Below are 17,654 nucleotides of genomic sequence, written 5' to 3'. Positions count from 1 at the left end.
TTTGAGCACCATGAACTTGAATTTTGTTGATCTGGGCCTACTGATCTCTTTTAAACCTCAGGCATTAAATATCATAGATATCACACACAGACTTGCTCCCAAGTTTGCAATATCTGCATTTGGTAGCCATCCAAATCCTTGATTAAAAAGTTGAATCACTGAGGGTCAAGAACAGAACTTCAAGGCAGCTTCTAAAAAGCCAGCCTGATGTGGACTGGCTAGTCAAACATCGTTGTTTCAGGCTATTCAGCTAAAAAGCTACTTATCTCAACGTCTGTATTCTTTCCATCTTAAATCCAGAGGTAGCACAAATGACTTCATAAGCATCTGGCTGGAACCCAGCTCCAGCCCTATGCAAGCAGGTAGCCTCACACCAGCTTTGTGAGGTGGGCTGTGGAATATCCTACGGTGAGAAAAAAGATCTTTCCCTCATGAATGCGTGGCTGCCAGTGAAATTCAGAGTAAGCAGAGACCAAATAAAACGCTGTTTCTAGATTCTGTAAAAACAGCACTATAGTAGCCTCTCCCACATCTTTAGCTAAATGCTGTCAACACATGACCCTACTTGTTTTGCTTCAAATCCAAAAATGGGACAAATCGGGGACAGTTGAAATCACACTAAAAATACCTACGCTTAATAATGTTCTACAATGTATATTATTTTTAATAGTAATACTGATGTAAGTTATAACAGTACGTTTTCTCCTAACTGCTCAAAATTCTGCGCAGAAAATGGCCCTGAAGGTATATGGTTCTCCTTTTCAAAGAGGCTAAATAAGAGAATATGTGTGTGTGTGTGTGTGTGTGTTAGTGTGGGAAAACGGAAGTCACACACTGTTACTGCATATGGTTTGCTGAACTGAAAACATAGGCTCGCTAGCTCTTTGGTCTGGAAACAGACCACTGTAATGACTCTAAGGTATTTTCTTTTTGATTTATTTTATTTTTTTAAAATTTATTTCTGAGAGAGAGAGCGTGAGCAGGGGAGGGTCAGAGAGAGAGGAAGACACAGAATATGAAATAGGCTCTACGCTCTGAACTAGCTGTCAGCGCAGAGCCCGTCATGGGGTTTGAAACCATGCACCGTGAGACGGACACTTAACCGAATGAACTACCCAGGCGCCCCATCTAAGGTATTTTCAAACTGGCTCATGCTGTATTATTTATGCAGCTTACACAAAGTGGAAGATAACCAGGTAGTAAAACAAACAAACAAACAAACAAAAACCCCAAACTTCTTTCCAAGTGTTTACATTTGAATGATCATGATCGTAAATACTTCTCCATATGTGGGGAGGTGGTGTGGCTTTACTCACTGAATCAAGCATACCAGTTAAAGGCCAACGAGAAGTCAGGGCTCAACAGGAGAGACTCTGTGAATTCACTAGTAAGGTTATGTGCTCATCCTTTTCTTTCTTTCTTTCTTTCGTAAAATTATCAAATTGACTAACATACAATGTATAGAGTGTGCTCTTGGTTTTGGGGGAAGATTCCCATGATTCATTGCTTACATACGTATCAATTTGAATTCACTAAACTGGATTTAAGATTGCCATTATTAGAGTTATTAGTACGTACGCCTCCATAAACAATTATAATGCACTGTAATTTCTACAGTGCAGATTTACAGCTTTGAGTTAATGTCCAAAATTACAGCCAATAATCTCAGATCACTGGATTTTTATTTGAGGTATAGAGACTCAGTTATGTTATTAAACGAATCTCCAAAGTAGACGGGGTAAAAAGCCTACTGATGAAATATATTAGCAAACGAAACCTGGAAACTATTTAACCTCAACTATATTCAAAGAAATGCAAATGAACACAAAGCATTGTTTTTACCTTTAAAATTCAGAGAAAGAATGAGAAATGTATAAAAATGTTAATACCGGCACATTGCTCGTAGCAGAGAACGAAACACAAAAATAAATGTACATTAGAAAGGCCACAAGTAGGAAAGAGAAAGAACACTGTGTAAGCTGCAGGAAAGGGCAGTCTGGCTCTTCTGATCTTGGCCACCACGGTGTCAGAATGTCAAGGGCAATACACCTGGGGAACTGACGACAAGATTTCCTCCAAGGAGCAGCAGCTTTGGAGCCGGGAAGGCGGGAATGCAGGTAAGGTGTCCACGGAGCTGTGTCAGCCTCATGCGACCAGACCAGAGCACTGACACCATAAAATGACAGCAAGGACAGTAATACAGTAAGTAGCTGGCTATGGTAGGAGCAGAAAGTGGATTTTTCATAAGCTGGATTAGTTATGCTTCCTGTATTCTATTTCCTCTTAGGATTTGGTAAAAAAACAAAACACTGGAAGTTCAGTCCACGTCAGCCAGGCGAAGGGCAAAACAGGAGGGAGGTCCGTCCGGCCCGGCTGTTCAAGTGGAAATAATATACTGCAAGACGCAGCATACAGACGAGAGTGGAGACCGAAGCCAGGCGCCCCCAGGAAAGGTCAATCCTCGCTGCTCTGGGAGCCTATTTGGTCCTTTTCCCCCATCTGGACATTTCTTTCCAAGAGCTAAACTCGTAGTGGTTCTAGCTATTCCTGACAGGGTATTATATCCAAGTCTGCTCTTGCAGGGATTCAGCAAGCATTTCCTGGGCACTTACCACATGCACAGCGCTATGTGAGATCTGTACCGTAATGTGTCCCATCAAGGTGGCTGCAATCCCCATAGAAAGACAGTACATGTAAATAATTTTCTGTGATCAATTCTGTGTTCAGCGGTGAAGAGAAAAGCAAGGACTGTTGTCAGCACCCAAAGGAAGGAGGGGTGAGAGCTGGCGGGGCGGAGCTGGGTAAGCTGCAGCACCCTGGGGACAGGCAGGATGTGGGCAGAAGCTATCTGGAGGGCAGCAAGAAGACTGGTATGTCTGGCTTTCCCTCTAGATCACAAAGTCCATGAGGGCAGGAGCTGGTTTTTGCTCTTACCTGTATCCCCAGCCACTAAGCACCACGCCTACGAGATGTCAGTCATAAATGGCTTTGCTCAGAAGAAAAAGCGAGGGTTAAGGCTGAGGGGACAGGTTGTGTAAGAGACCACAGGGGACCCTACTAGTCAGTCTGGACTCGGTCCTCTGGTCGAATCTTCCCGAGGAAAGCAGAGACACAGATGGGTGAACCCGGCGACGGTCGTGCCGGGTTTCAGAGCAGAAGGTGAGGGGGCGGGGGGGTTGATTCTACTAGATTAGATGTGAAGCAGGGGGCAGGGAAAACGGAAGGAAGGGGTGGACACGCCCGAGCACGGCCAAGGACGCGGCAATGACACTGAGTCGGGTCCCTAAGAGGCACCGTTTCTCGTTCACGACTCTTTCTTCTCTCTCCTGTGTATCTGTTCTTTTAGCTTCCAGTATCATTTACACTCGCATGGGTCATATATGCAGGCCAACATTCACAGAAACTCCAGTCCTGCATTAGGATGCTGACCCCTCAGTGTCAACAAGCCCTCTCACATCAGTACATCTCATCCCGAGCTAGATCTTCTGTCGGAGTAGCTCCTTCTCCTTAAAGAGAAGAGGGAGAAGGTAGCATCAAGGTCTAGCGTAGAGTCGGGTTGTTGGCGGAGGAGGAAGGTGCATCTGGGAGCCAACGCGAGACGGCCCTTTCTGATTTCTACCTCAAGTTCCACGGTGTAAATTCTAAGTAGCTAGTGCCGCATGGTCTGTCTTCCCCAGATTACACTAGTCAGTGTCGAGAAGGATAAATGAGACGAGGAAGGCAACCGACGGGCGGTGTACGGGGCCAGGGATAAAGCCGATGGGGCAGGAGAAAGTCAGCAGTGACGCTGGCCCTGCAACAGCCCAGCACGGAGTCCGAGCCGGGACTGGCCCAAAGAGGACAAGCACTGGGTCACACGCGGGGTCAAATTTAAGACAGGGAGGAAAAAAAAAAATTCCATGTGTGCGAGGAAATAGGAAAAATGACCGACAAACTGATCTGATGTGCACAGAAAAGCAGGAAAGCTTACCTTCAGAGACTGCCGGTCCCACAGTACCACAGTTTTCTAAGTTTAAAGTTTACGAGTAAGAGCAAAAAGATACCGGTTCACAAAATAATGAAGACAGATACCTGAAGAATCTGGTCTCCAGCAAGGAGTCTTCCGTCTCTCGCAATTATTCCATCCCGGTAGACTTCCTGGATAACAATGTTAATCAGTGGGGTTTCATTGCCGCCCACAATGCTAATTCCTAACTGAATATAAGGATTAGACCGGTGAATTTCAATCGTGGTAATTTCGCCTTCTGGTAAACTAAGTGGCTGTTGGGTAGCTGCCAAGTTAAAAACGAGAAAGAGAAAAATAGACGGAAAGAAAAACGTTTTATATTTGGAATTTTCTTCTGGTAAAGTTATCATCTACTGTAAGCGATCACCTTATATTATTAATAGATGATTAATAACAAGGCAGTATCATTGGGTAAGAAGAAGAGAAGGATCAAAAACATCTACAGGTTAAGATGATCAAAATGCTTCCGCTTCAGAAGGTGATCAGTAAATAATCAACGTATAACTATTACATATCAGATCACTAGGGACGACATGGCGATCTGATAAAGAAATATACAGACAAGGGGCGCCGGGGTGGCTCTGACTTCAGCTCAGGTCATGATCCCACACTTCATGAGTTCCAGCCCCGTGTCGGGCTCTATGCTGCCAGGTCAGAGCCCAGAGCCTGCTTTGGACTCTGTGTCTCCCTCTCTCTCTGCTCCTCCCCACTCTCATGCTCTGTCTCTCGCTCTTTCTCTCTCCAAAGTAAATAAAAATATTAAGAAAAAAAAGAAATATAGAGACACTGTCGTCTTCTAATAATTGTTCAGAGAAAGTCTGAACCATGAAACTGTAAACAATGCGAGGCAGTACATATTTTTTTAAAAAAACAGTAATCACGTCAAGCTCTAAGAAGGGGAGGGTTCTGACCTGAGTATTAAGAGACAAAATGTGTCATAACCGTGTCAGGGAAAATTTGAATTTGTAGCAAACTTCAAATTTTTCATAAAAGAAAATCCTACTTAGAAGTAAAGACACAGGGCCAACCATCAATATATGCCCGAGATGTGGGCCTACAGGCTTCCTGTGTATTTCTTGCTGGGCCGTGTGACAGACCAGGGGCGGCCACCCGAGGACAGGAGGAGCGAGAAGCCCGGCCTCTGGGGCACATGCGTACCCGGACATTGTGTGGCTCTCGGGCTTGGACCCACTCATCTCTCAAGACTCAGGCTCCTTCCTCACCATTAAAAAAACCAATCTCCTAATAATGGTACAGTTAATCAGTTAATCTGCATAACGTGTTTGGCATGGTGCTGGGCGCAGAATAAGCACTTAAGCTGAGGTGTTATTTCTGTTGTTCTCGATGCTGTGGATTTCTTAGTCAAGAGGCGACAGACTTTAAAACCCACAGACTACTGGTAAGAAGCACAGTAACGACCGGTGACTCGGTTCCAGCAGAAGAGGGGCGGGGAAGGACAACGTCTTTGGGGTGGGCTTCCCATTCTGCTTCTGAACTGCAAACTGTCCGAACTGGACACTTGAAGGGTGAGTATGTGGTATGTGGATCGTACCCCAATAAAATTATTCTCTGAAGGGGGAAAACACTACCTGTCGCGTAAGTAACAGGGAAGAGTGGGAGGGAAGGACAGGTGTGATTTGAAAAGAGACAAAAAACAAAGGGAAGGTGAACAGCGCATACTGTCAGCAGCTGCATTTTCCTCGAAGGCGGGGTTGTCCAGGCCAGGTTCCTCTGTCCACGCGGGAAGGGACGCCGGTGTCACGTTCCGCTCAGCGGGCGCCGTGCCCGACCCTGGACAGTCCGTCTCAGGGGAGAAAGTACCTGGAGGGTCTATTCTAGCGGGTCCATTCTCATTCTCAGCCTCTGTCTGCGTTTTACCGGTTTTCCTCGTCTCCAGGGCAAGTCTCCGATGAGAAGCTCCAGGACACCTGTAGAGAGAGCGCCAGGTGGTTTCCAGACAATTTGAAAGGGGGGAAAAAGCGATTAACGGCTCAAGCCACAGCAACAGAACAGCAGTGGCTTCTCTGCGAAACTTACTTATAGGTAATCCACAAGCAGTGTATGATTTGGGCTTCAACCTCCGCTCAAACCAAGTTCTTACCACTCTACAAAGCAAATTTAAAAGAAGGCACTGGCACAAACCGTGGTTTTGGGTGTATCTCAAAGAACACCTCAGTAAAAAAACTGTATTCAGGTATGTACTCTGGGACCATAAAAATATACTCTGATATCGCTGACGCCACACTCTGAATTCAATTACTCTGAAATTTTGATCACAGACTTCCCGTTCCTACAGCTCAAAATGGTTTAACCGCAGAGTAGAAAGAACAATCTTCTTCCACGGTGTGCCCTTCTGTCCCCACTTGGACCCTGAGTGGCACCCTGCCTCTCCACTCTCACAGCCGACATTACACGCTCGTTTATGAGTGAGCAGCAATACATCTGAGGCTCTGCCACTTGCCGGAAAGCACAGCAAAGGCCCAGCAACTTTTGACAGACGTGTAAGGAGATAAAGGCACACCTCCTGGTTTTTTATACATATATAGGTATTCTAAGTCAGCTGAAGAATATACTCCAAGCACTTGGGAAACTTGCACAAACACCAAGAAATAAGAACTGTTAGCTTGCTTGTTTTTACTCATGGAAGCAAATAAAAAGGGCAGACAGATGCTTGTTTAAACATGTAAATATGGTCTTTGTATACAGACATTAGACTGCCAGTTCTCTCTTTTTCTTAATTTTTTAAAATATTTTTTGATTTTTGAGACAGAGACAGCACGCAAGCAGGGGAGGGGCAGAGAGAGAAGGAGACACAGAATCTGAAGCAGGCTCCAGGCTCTGAGCTGTCAGGACAGAGACCGACGTGGGGCTTAAATCCATGAACCGCAAGATCACGACCTAAGCCAAAGTCAGCCGCTTAGCTGACTGAGCCACCCGGGCACCCCTAGAATGCGAGTTCTTGTGCATGTGATGTCCTGACTGGACAAAGTGACTAATAATGCCCAGTCTGGAGAGCAGGAGGAAGAAGAGGGGGTTAAGGAAGAAGAGCCAGACACATGCCCCAGGACCCTGACACGGCTCTACGGACACCGCTGAGGTTGCATAGGGTGGGTGACGGTCTTACAGCTAGGGCTGCAGACGTCACTCAGTGACAATATTGTTAAAAATCTAAAATTTCAATAAAACTTCGATATTGGGTTAAATTCCATTAAAACTGAAAGCTAGCTCTTGGCTATAAAAGTAACAAATTTTCCCTCACAAACGGAAGAGAAGTCATGGATTTCCAAGTTTTTGGAAAGGATCTTTCTGGAATTTCTTTCTTCAACTTTCTCTCGTTACTTGCTTTCTCTCCACCTCTGTTAAGAAAGGGGACAACTGGGGCACCTGGGGGCTCAGTCGGTTGGGCGTCCGACTTCGGCTCAGATCATGATCTCACGGTTCGTGGGTTCAAGCCCCATGTCGGGCTCCGTGCCAACAGCTCGGAGTCTGGAACCTGCTTCTGATTCTGTGTCTCCGTCTCTCTCTGCCCTTCCCCTACTTGTGCTCTGTCTCTGTTTCTCAAAAATGAATAAATGTTAAAAAAAAAAAAAAAAGAAAAAAGAAAGGGGACAAGTGAGTCTCCTTCCTGCATGGTGGTGCAGCACTCCAGGAAACGTACCTGCAAGGGCCTGACGACGTTTGGAAAATTCTATCACCGAGAAAAATGATTTCTGGCAAGTAAGCAAATTTGGTGAGAAATGGATTTTAAAAATATTTCATCCAAGAAAGAAACTGAGACCACAACAAAACTACAGGTACAGATCGAATCCCCCGAATACGTGTCCCGCATTGCTGTCTACAGGGGCGACAGCCAGTCTTCCATGGGGAAACGGACGAGGCACAGGAAGCGGGATGGGAACACGAGCAGAACGTGCACGGCTGGGAAAGGGCCTCGCTGACGACTGTGAGCTCCTACACACTAAGCAACTGGGCGCCTGGGGGGCTCAGTCAGTAAGCCTCCGACTTCGGCTCAGGACATGATCTCACGGTCCGTGGGTTTAAGCCCCGCGTCAGGCTCTGTGCTGACAGCTCAGAGCCTGGAGCTGCTTCCAATTCTGTGTCTCCCTCTCTCTCTGACCCACCCCCGCTCGCTCTCTGTCTCTCAAAATAAAGACATTTTAAAAAATTAGAAAAAAAAACTAAGTTACTATAATGCCTCTCTTATCTTATGCAATAATACATTTAAATAGGGAAAACTGAAGTTGTTCAAGAGGTAAAGACACAGGAATTCTTCCATCCCAGGGGGTCAGTGAATTGCTAAGAGGAACAAAACAAAGGTATTGAACATGATCTCACGCAGGAATATGGCAGCACTGGACGGCGGTTCCCAGGGGACTAGCCTGGGGGAGAACATGAGAGAAGGACTCTAAACGAGGGAGGCAAGAGCGTCAACAAAGAAAGAGTGACCGACAGAGCAAATGCCACAAAGAAGGCCAGTCACATAAGCACCAGAAGTTGCCAGTTTGATTTGGCGACTAGAAGGTTGTGGTGATGGGATAGAGAAGCTCAGACTACAGTTCGGCATTTCTGTTCACACCGCAAACTGCACACGACGACTCACAGGGCTTGCGGGGAAAGGGGACCATTCACACCCTGTGCCCTGGGAACAGAGCATGGCTGCTGCCAAAGGGTCCGGGCTTTCTTTCTGAAAATGCTCTAAAAAAGAGAGGGTGAGGATGGCTGCCCACTTCTGCAAATATGCTAAACACCACCTGCTCGCACATCTTAAAAATAGGTGGGTTTTATGGTAGGTGAAATATACCTCAATAGAACTATTTTTTTAAGAAAAGGCTGTTGGGGACTGAGTAGATCAGAGCAGACTTGGGAAAAAGCTCATGACCACAGAGTGCTCGGAGCTGTACCCCCTCACGTCTGTAAACACTTGGAACTGAAAAAGAAGGAAAGAATCATCTGTTGAGTGTCTAACAAATGGAAAGACCTAACATGCCATATTTCACTGGGTTTTCAAACCACCCTGTCATCCCCATTTTACAGATGGGAAACTTGACACTTAATGAAGGCAACGTCACGCAGCTACCGAACTGCAGGGCCCAAATCCAAACACACTCAGATCTGACGCCAAGCACACCTGCTCTTTCCACGGGATCATGCCGAATTCATTCTCATGGAGTTCTTTTTCCAGGCCTTAGGAAAACACAGAGTGAGGCTGCTCTACAAAGCGGCATCCAGAAACACAGGCGGAGAACATTAGAACGAGAAAGACCTCAGTGAACTTTAAAAAGCAAAGAAAAATCACAGACACTGATGCGTTTCACAAACCACACTTGGCCTCAGGGGGCGGAACCTGGATTATTCCAGCAGGTGAGTCAGTGCAGCAGGCGGCTAGTACAGAGAACAGGAGACCTGAACACAACCAGGATGGCTGGAAAGCTCTGCAGGGCTGACGGCAGGGTGCTGAGGGCTCCGCTGTCTGGTTTGGGGAGGGAACGGACACCTCCCTGCCAGCAGCAAGAACCTCAAAGCTGCCAACGTTCAGCCTTGAAAGGGGCCAAGGTGTGGTCTGTGCAGCGTAAGAAACCAGCCAGTTCCTCACAGTATGAGGACTCTGGCTGCAGGGGCAATTTTGATTCTGCAACTGCACCTTTAAGTAAGAAGAACACCACCAAAGACGTCAGAACTAGGAACGCCAAAACCTTAGAGTGAAGGGGCTCCGGAAAGAAGACAGCCCGCTACAAAAGGAAACCCCTGGACTGGGCCGGCTTCGGAGGACAAGCTCGGCCGGAGAGCCTGGGGTCACACTCGCCCTGCCGGAGGAGGATCTCTAATCGCGGAGGGCGCTCAAGATAAAGCCAAAGAAAAACATGGCAACAGCGAGGTCTCCCCATATCTCCCACCACAGTGTAGCGCTGATTGTCTGGATGTGGGCAAGATGACAGGAGGAGGAGCATTCTCGGGTGCTCCGGGGAGGAGGAGGAGGATTCTCGGGTGCTCCGGGGAGGAGGAGGAGGACTGTGGTAGGTGCTAAAGACCCTGAAGTGGACCCTCCTACTGGCGGAGAGTCTGAGGATGCCTCTGATGTCAGGGACAGGGAAGGTATGATGTAGACTTCTCGATGGGAAAGGTAAAGTTAAAGAAGTAAAAGAAAAAAGAGAGAAGAAGCCTAAATCCAAGTGTAATGCTTTGGAGGCCACCAGGAAAACGTAACAAATGCGCAGTCTGTCAACTGGAAGGGAAAAACCCAGGCGGGTCCCACGAGCGCTGTGCAGAAGCAGCAGCAACCGTGGGGGCCTGGTGGCACGAGTGTCCGCTAAGTCTCCAAATCAGTCCCCACTGTGGCTTGGCCAGATGGGCAGCAGTGAAACCTCTGCATCCAAACGGTGCTGGTAGCTGAGTGTGGTAGTGAAGGAGCGTTTGATTAAGAGAATCAGTGTTTGAAGCGTGTTTCTACTGAAGGAAGGTATTATATAAAGGGGTCCTTTAACATCAGATCAATCATATCCACCCTTTCTGTGATGAGGCTCTTGGAAGCTATTTAAGACTTTGCTAAGAGGTTTATGTTCAAGAACTATCTTCTAATGTCATTTCCTTCTGAAGAACATGTTCTATTTTTTTTCTTACGTATAATAAGCCATTGCCGTTAAGTGGCTGTCAGTCACACGGAGGAAGTCCACGTTACAGCTGTGTTTTCTAGTAATACGATGTTCCTTTTTAGCTTTGTCTCATTAACAAAGCTCCCTTTCCCCTTGCAGGCCCCTTCCTCCCTAAGCGGTTCCGAGTTTATCTGGCAAAAGGAAATATTCCCATTTTTTCCAGGAGACACTTCTGAAATCTTACTTAAGTTACATTGTCAATTTTGTTCCAAAGATGTTTCATAGCTTAGCCAAATATTTTTATAGAAAGAATTCAGAATGATTTTACATATTAAAATGGTTGCTATAAATGGTGTATGTCTCCTCCTAAGAAGTAGCAAATCGACTTTAATGACATTTTATAAAGCTCTCATTGTCAAAACCTTTAATGAAAGTGTAAAGGTTTTGATATGCTCTTTTCCTTGATACCGATGCATCCATCTGTTTCGTGATTAAATGAATGCTTGCAAAAAGAAAAAATAAAGAAGCCTCAATATAATTTATTTTATTTTTTAATTTTTTTTTTTTTTTTATTTCTGAGAGAGGGAGAGAGACAACATGAGCAGGAAAGGGTCAGAGAGAGGAGACACAGAATCCGAAGCAGGCTCCAGGCTCTGAGCTAGCTGTCAGCACAGAGCCTGACGTGGGGCTCAAACCCACAAACCGTGAGATCATGACCTGAGCCGACGTAGGACGCTTAACCGACTGAGCCCCCCAGGTGCCCCAAAAGCCTCAATATAAATTTAAATAAGGATTGAATTATACACACCATGTTCTCCAATCACAATTAATTAAAAATGGATCAAAGACTATCAGAAAAGTCTTAGAAGAAAACAGGTGTAAATCTTTGTGACCCTGGATTAGGCAGTGATTTCCTGGCTATGATACCAAAAGCATAAGCAAATAAAACACAGAGAAACTGGACTTCATAAAGATTAAACCTGCTTCTCCTTCAAAGGGCACAGGAAAGTGAAGGGACAAACAGCGAGACAAAAGAAAACACCTGCAAATCACGTATTTAATAAGGGTCTAGTATACAGAACAAAAACTATATACAGAATATAAATATACACATGTATACAAACATATACACATATCAGTGTGTGTATACACACATATATACACATATACACATATATGTATACACACTTATGTATATATGTGTGTGTATACATAATGTATATATGCTTACAACTTATAAAAAGACAATCCACTATAGGAATGGACTGATGATGTTGAGTGCTTATTCATGTGCTCACTGGCCATTTAAATATTCTTGGGAAAAATAGCTACTCAAATTATTTGCCCTCTTAAGATTGTGGATTCCTTGCCTTTTTGTTGAGTTGTAAAAATTCTTTCTATATTCCAGATAATCTCGTCAGGTATATGATTTGCAAATATATATCTGCTTTTTGTATTACACATAAGAATGCAGGTAAGAATGTGCCAAACACGAACTTCCCTCCAAGCTAAACTGTGAACTTCACAGAGCAACCTTGCCTCAGCCTACCTGTACCCCTAAAGGCTGTGAAACCATTTGGTGAGCTAGAAAAGTTCTTGGCATGGGAGAAAAGACTTCTTTAAACATTTTCTCTTTATTGTAGTAACTTTTTAGAATAACATTAAACTGTAAGTTTTAAGAGGGAAAGAAGGGTTCGGGACTTTGCCATAAACGAGGACACAAATCCTCAATTTAACAACAAAAATATGAACATGTACAATTACCATCAGGTTTAAGTGCTAAATTATTGCGGGTGAGGCAGGGAAGAGGGGTAGAGGAGGAGAGAGGTAAGGTTTCGTGGTTGATATCGCCAGGCAGAATTGCACAAAGTAATTACAAAAACGTTATATACTTAATGGAGAACATTCTTAAGAACTTTATTTCTCCAAAGATGAGCACGACCCCATGTCTTTAAAAATTCTTCATGGCTTATTAATATGTAATCAGTTAATAACTAATAATTGTAGTTAAGAACAAATTCACCTTTCATAAATATCTACTTTTTGCAGTAGAAGAAAGTATCAGCTGTTCTCAAATTGAGGCAGATTTCTTAAGAGCAGAATTTTATTCAGACAGGGAAGATAATTTTAAACTCAAAATTACCAGATTTATGCAAACTACTCTGAATACCATATTTCTTTTAATAATTAAGAGATTTCCAAATCCTGGAGCGCCTGGGTGGCTCGGTCGGGTAAACGTCTGACTCTTGGTTTTGGCTCAGGTCACGATCTCACGGTTCATGAGTTTGAGCCCCACATCAGGCTCTGTGCTGACAGTGCAGAGATTACTTGGGGTTCTCTCTCTCTCTGTCCCTCCCCATGCTCTTTCTCTTTCTCTCTCAAAAATAATTAATTTTAAAAAACGGGAGAGAGATTTCCAAATCCTAAAAAGCTTACAAAGGCATATGATAGTCATTTAGCTTTAATACAACGAATCACTGCTGCTGATGCTGAAATTCTATGAATTTTAATGAAACCTGTCAATTGCTATCAAATGAGTAAGACTGTGTGCAAAGATGCTACAGTGACATAATCATATTCTGTGACTCATGGGATCACTCGTTTGCCTGTCTGTGTGGGTTTGAAAACCCAGCCGCAAACGTTTGCCTTCCTCCCGCCACAAGTGAGGCCCAGGGTGGACAGCTTCAAACAGAGTGACAGCAAAAGGGATGCTATGTGGCTTCGAGGCTGGTTCATACAAGGCCTCGCAGGTACTGCATTGTTCACTGGAACACTGAGTGCCGTGCACCAACGTAAAATCCCGGAGGCCAGCCGGAGAGAGGCCACCTGCAGGCTTGCCTCGCCGAGCCTGGTCCCCTATTTAGCTCTGCCAGGGTCCCGGACATGAGAATGAAGATTCTCCAGTTCCAAATGCTGCGGTCCCTGGCCTTCAGCTCCTCTCAGCTGTGGCCCAGATATCACATAACAGGGACAAGTCACCCTCGCTGCGCTGTGTCTGAATTCCTGCCTCAAAGAATTCATGAGCAGAATCAAAGGCTTGCTTTATGTATGTGGGCTGGTTAGTCTCTCAGCAATGGAGAGCCAGAAAACAGATGAACAATTTCATTGAAGAAACATTAGCTGAGTGTCAGTTTGGGGCAAAGGAATGCAAAGAGGAGGGAAGACATGGGCTGTGCTTAGAAGAATTTAGAACCGAGCACTAGATTCCAACTTGCTATCAGCTTCCAGGGACTACTTAACTTCAACATTTTTGACTGAGAAATGAGAAGAAGGTAGGGCTGTGCAACACATATCTATTCAAAAGGGATATAAACATCATATTTTAAGGGGCGCCCGGGTGTCTCGATCGGTTAAGCATCCAGCTTCAGCTCAGGTCACCATCTTGTGGTTCGTGAGTTCGGGCTCTGCAACGGGCTCTGTGCTGACAGCATAAAGCCCACTTCAGATCCTCCATCTCCCTCTCTCTCTGCCCCTCTCCTGCTTGCATTCTCTCCCTCCCTCCCTCTCTCTCTCTCTCTCTCTCTAAAAATAAACAAACATTATTAAAACAAATTATATTTTAGGGACATACGGTGGCTCAGTTGGTTAAATGTCCGACTCTTGATCTCGGCTCAGGTCATGATCTCATGGTTCATGAGGTCAAGCCCCACATTAGGCTCTGTGCTGACAGTTTGGAGCCTGCTTTGGATTCTCTCTCTCCTTCTCTCTCTGCCGCTATCTAGCTGGCACGTGCTCTCTCTTTCAAAAAATAAAGCTTAAAAAATATTACATTTTATAATTTTTATCTTTTTATTTTTGATAATAATAGTCAGCTGGTTAGATCAAGCAAGTCACTCACCTTCTCAAATCATTCACCTTTTCCAGTGCGTCGCTCACTGTACAGGCCTCAGATGTTTTGGAAATGATTAAATGGGTAGCTCAAATATTAACAAGCTTACCTGGAAAATGGAACTTCCGACTGGACGTAACTGCTTAGCCTTTATCAACTCACAAACAAGGACAGTCTACAATTCCCAAGTTTTTACATCACCAACGTAATGTAATGCTTGATCCAAAATACTAACGATACTTCGACTACGTATCAAATTCTTGTAGGCCGAATTCTCGTAGGCACTTCAGTTACATGAATATTCCTAAAAGTCTGTGCAATGTCTCCCTCATTGCTCTCAAAATAGTTAGTAACTAAACTGAGACTGTGTTTCAGTTCTTTCAACATCTGATAACTGATGTTCCTAAGAGACTCAAGACAAACCTAGCCTGTAAAAAGAGTAGAGTCCGACAGAGAAGTGAGATAAGCCTAAAACATCCCTCAACCTCAGCCATGAGTAAACCCGACCCAGAATACCATCTGCAACAGCTTAGCATCCATTTGCACAAGGTCCCCACTGTTCTGGTCCAATTCTACCCCTGCTCGGGGGGAGGGTACACAAAAACCTAAGGCCGCCTGCACTTTCTAAGAGTCTGTATCGACCCTCCACTTTTTCTTGGCTCTTCCTAGACCATACGGCTTAGGTTAAACACTTCTTCTACAAGTCTTCATGTTTCGGACATTTTAATAACATCTTGTTCTTTCCACATATCGTAACGATCTCTAATGAGTGCCCTTATTTTACAACACTGAGGTGCAGGAGCAGAATGACCCCACATACTCAGGTCTATAGGAGACTTTTACCCCCACCTGGTTGTAGGGGACCTGGTCCAGCCTGCGGTAAAGTTGGCATGGTGTATCCGAGTGGCAAAGAAGAATATTAGGTTAGGCCTTACCATACCGTTAACTGGCTCTAAATCTTTGGGGCTCTGTTTCCTGATTTATAAAGTGAGGGGATTAGGTTAGATAATCTCCAATTCTGATTTGAGGTGGGAATATAAAGCTGAGCTGTTCCACACCATTCCTGTATGATTATTTCTAAGCCCCATGTGTTGTACTGTGAAGTTTTCCACAGCAGTCACGGCTCTACACTTTACAGGTGGCTTAACTCTGAAACCTAGAAATCTCTACATTTACTTCTGTCATATTATGTGATCCCACACAAGACAAAAGAGATGTATTTCAACCCTTCCTAAGGGTATAAATTATTTTTTAAAATTATTTTTAATGTGTATTATTTTGAAAGAGGGAGAGACAGAGCATGAGCAGGGGAGGGGCAGAGAGAGGGGGAGGCACAGAATCTGAAGCAGGCTCTAGGCTCCGAGCTGTCAGCACAGAGCTCGATGTGGGGCTCAAGCTCACGAAATCATGAGATCATGACCTGAGCCAAAGTTGGACATTCAACAGACTGAGCCGCCCAGGCGCCCCAGAGTATAAATAATTTTAAAGATCAAGTCTTTTATCAAAGCCAAATTCTAAAACTCATTAAACAATCAGCTACATAAATTACTTAACCTTTTAAAAAGCTTTCTTTGTACAACAGAAATCCCACTAAATGCTTTAAAGTTTCTAACCCCTAGTTCTTTTCCAGTCTAGTTCTTGAACACAGAATCTTTAGAAGGCTTGGGCAAATATAATCATGCATGCTCATTTGCATTATGCAACAAAATCACCATTTGTACTGTCTGCCTAACAGCCCATACAGTGATGTACTTCCGTGGCTTTAACCCTTCCCCGAGTGTAATTAGACCCCTCTGATGTACTGAGCTATGCACAGTGCTGCAGTGAACACATCTTTATATACAATTTTTCCTTCTTCTGAATTATTTTCTTAGGATAATAAGCTTCTTTCACAGTTTTTGAAAGAAACCGCCAAAGTGCCTTGGAAAAAGTCGATTGCTATATCCTGCTGTCCATGCGAACCTAACAGCCTCATGTTATACCAGCAAAAATGTTAGCAGGCTCTAACTCTGTTACTCTGGCTTTTGTATTCAGATTTTTGATACACTATAATATAAAATACTGTCCACACAACTTACTTATTGTCTCTCTTGTATTTGGTTTGTCCCTGTACTGGGGTGCCCAGGGGGCTCAGTCAGTTGAGCATCTGACTTCGGCTCAGGTCATGGTCTCACGGTTCGTGAGTTCGAGCCCCGTGTCGGGCTCTGTGCTGACAGCTCAGAGCCTGGAGCCTGCTTCGGATTCTGTGTCTCCCTCTCTCTTGGCCCCTCCCCTGCTTGCATCCATCTCTCAAAAATAAACAAACATTAAAAAAAAAGAAAAAAGATTTGTCCCTGTACTTACGGTCGCCTTGGTTCTCTTTATGAAGTTTCTGCTTGTCTGAGCAACGCTTTGACGAAACCTGGACTCACTGCTCTTCCGCCCACAGGCTCTGCTTACCTGTTTTTAAGGTGCGCCTCCAGGTCACAGCGCTGCACCACGTCCCGGCACACCGAAGAAAACGGACAGGACACTAACAGCTTGTCCAGCAGCTTATGAACTAGGATACTAGACTTCTTACACAACTTGAAGTGGAGTCTCTTCCGGTCCAGGGGACAGAAATCCTTCTCCTGTAAGAAGTTTCTGAGGCACTTGCAGCAGAACGTGTGTCCACAGGGGGTGTCCAGGGGCTGCAACAGAGGCTGAAGGCAAATGTGGCAGACCAGATCGTCATCCACTTCGTTCTGGTAATTGTAGAGATGGTTCTCCCTCGTCCAGTGCTGCTGGCCGCACTCGAAACAGAGGGGGTTGAAGGAGGAGGAAGAGGTCTGCTCCACAGACACCATCTCATCACTCGCCGTTCCCATCCTGAACCAACCAGAGCCGTTTCCGTCTCTTCATACGGTAGCCTTCCACGTCGGGTGTGGTTTTCTTCACTGACGGCGATGCATTCGACTCAAACCGAGGATTTTCTGGATAAACAGAACCAAAAAAGTAGTTGATATCAATCAAGACAGGCTAAAACTATCGATACTGGTTGACATCCTCTTCAGTAAAATAAAGAAAGAAATAAAACAAAATTTAGATCAGGTGAGAGATTAGCCATAAAACCCCAACAGTTACATTAACTCATCTGCCAGCTGGCTAAGAACGACTTACGTTGCCCACTTCTTAGTGGGATCCGGAACTTGTGATTAAAAGCAAAGATGCCATGGATGGTGTGACAGAAGAAAGAATCCAGTTGTTTCAA

General features: G+C 44.8%; 1 protein-coding gene across 1 annotated transcript in view; it reads right to left on the bottom strand.

The window, feature by feature from the left end:
* Positions 1 to 17,371, bottom strand: part of LNX2 (ligand of numb-protein X 2) — a 37,519-nt gene extending 20,148 nt beyond the window's left edge. Inside the window, exons 1-3 of the mRNA XM_077745426.1 lie at positions 16,865 to 17,371; positions 5,687 to 5,934; positions 4,072 to 4,271 (exon numbers count right to left, since the gene is read on the bottom strand). Of these exons, the coding sequence (XP_077601552.1) occupies positions 4,072 to 4,271; positions 5,687 to 5,934; positions 16,865 to 17,271 (855 nt within the window). The 5' untranslated portion in view covers positions 17,272 to 17,371. The remainder of the gene's footprint in view (positions 1 to 4,071; positions 4,272 to 5,686; positions 5,935 to 16,864) is intronic.
* Between the last annotated feature and the right edge of the window lie 283 nt (positions 17,372 to 17,654).

Source organism: Crocuta crocuta, unplaced genomic scaffold (assembly GCF_008692635.1).
Source record: "Crocuta crocuta isolate KB4526 unplaced genomic scaffold, BGI_CrCroc_1.0 scaffold258, whole genome shotgun sequence".
Classification (NCBI taxonomy): domain Eukaryota; kingdom Metazoa; phylum Chordata; class Mammalia; order Carnivora; family Hyaenidae; genus Crocuta; species Crocuta crocuta.
The sequence above is the reverse complement of the archived record's forward strand: the minus strand, read 5'-3'. Positions and strand labels throughout refer to the sequence as shown.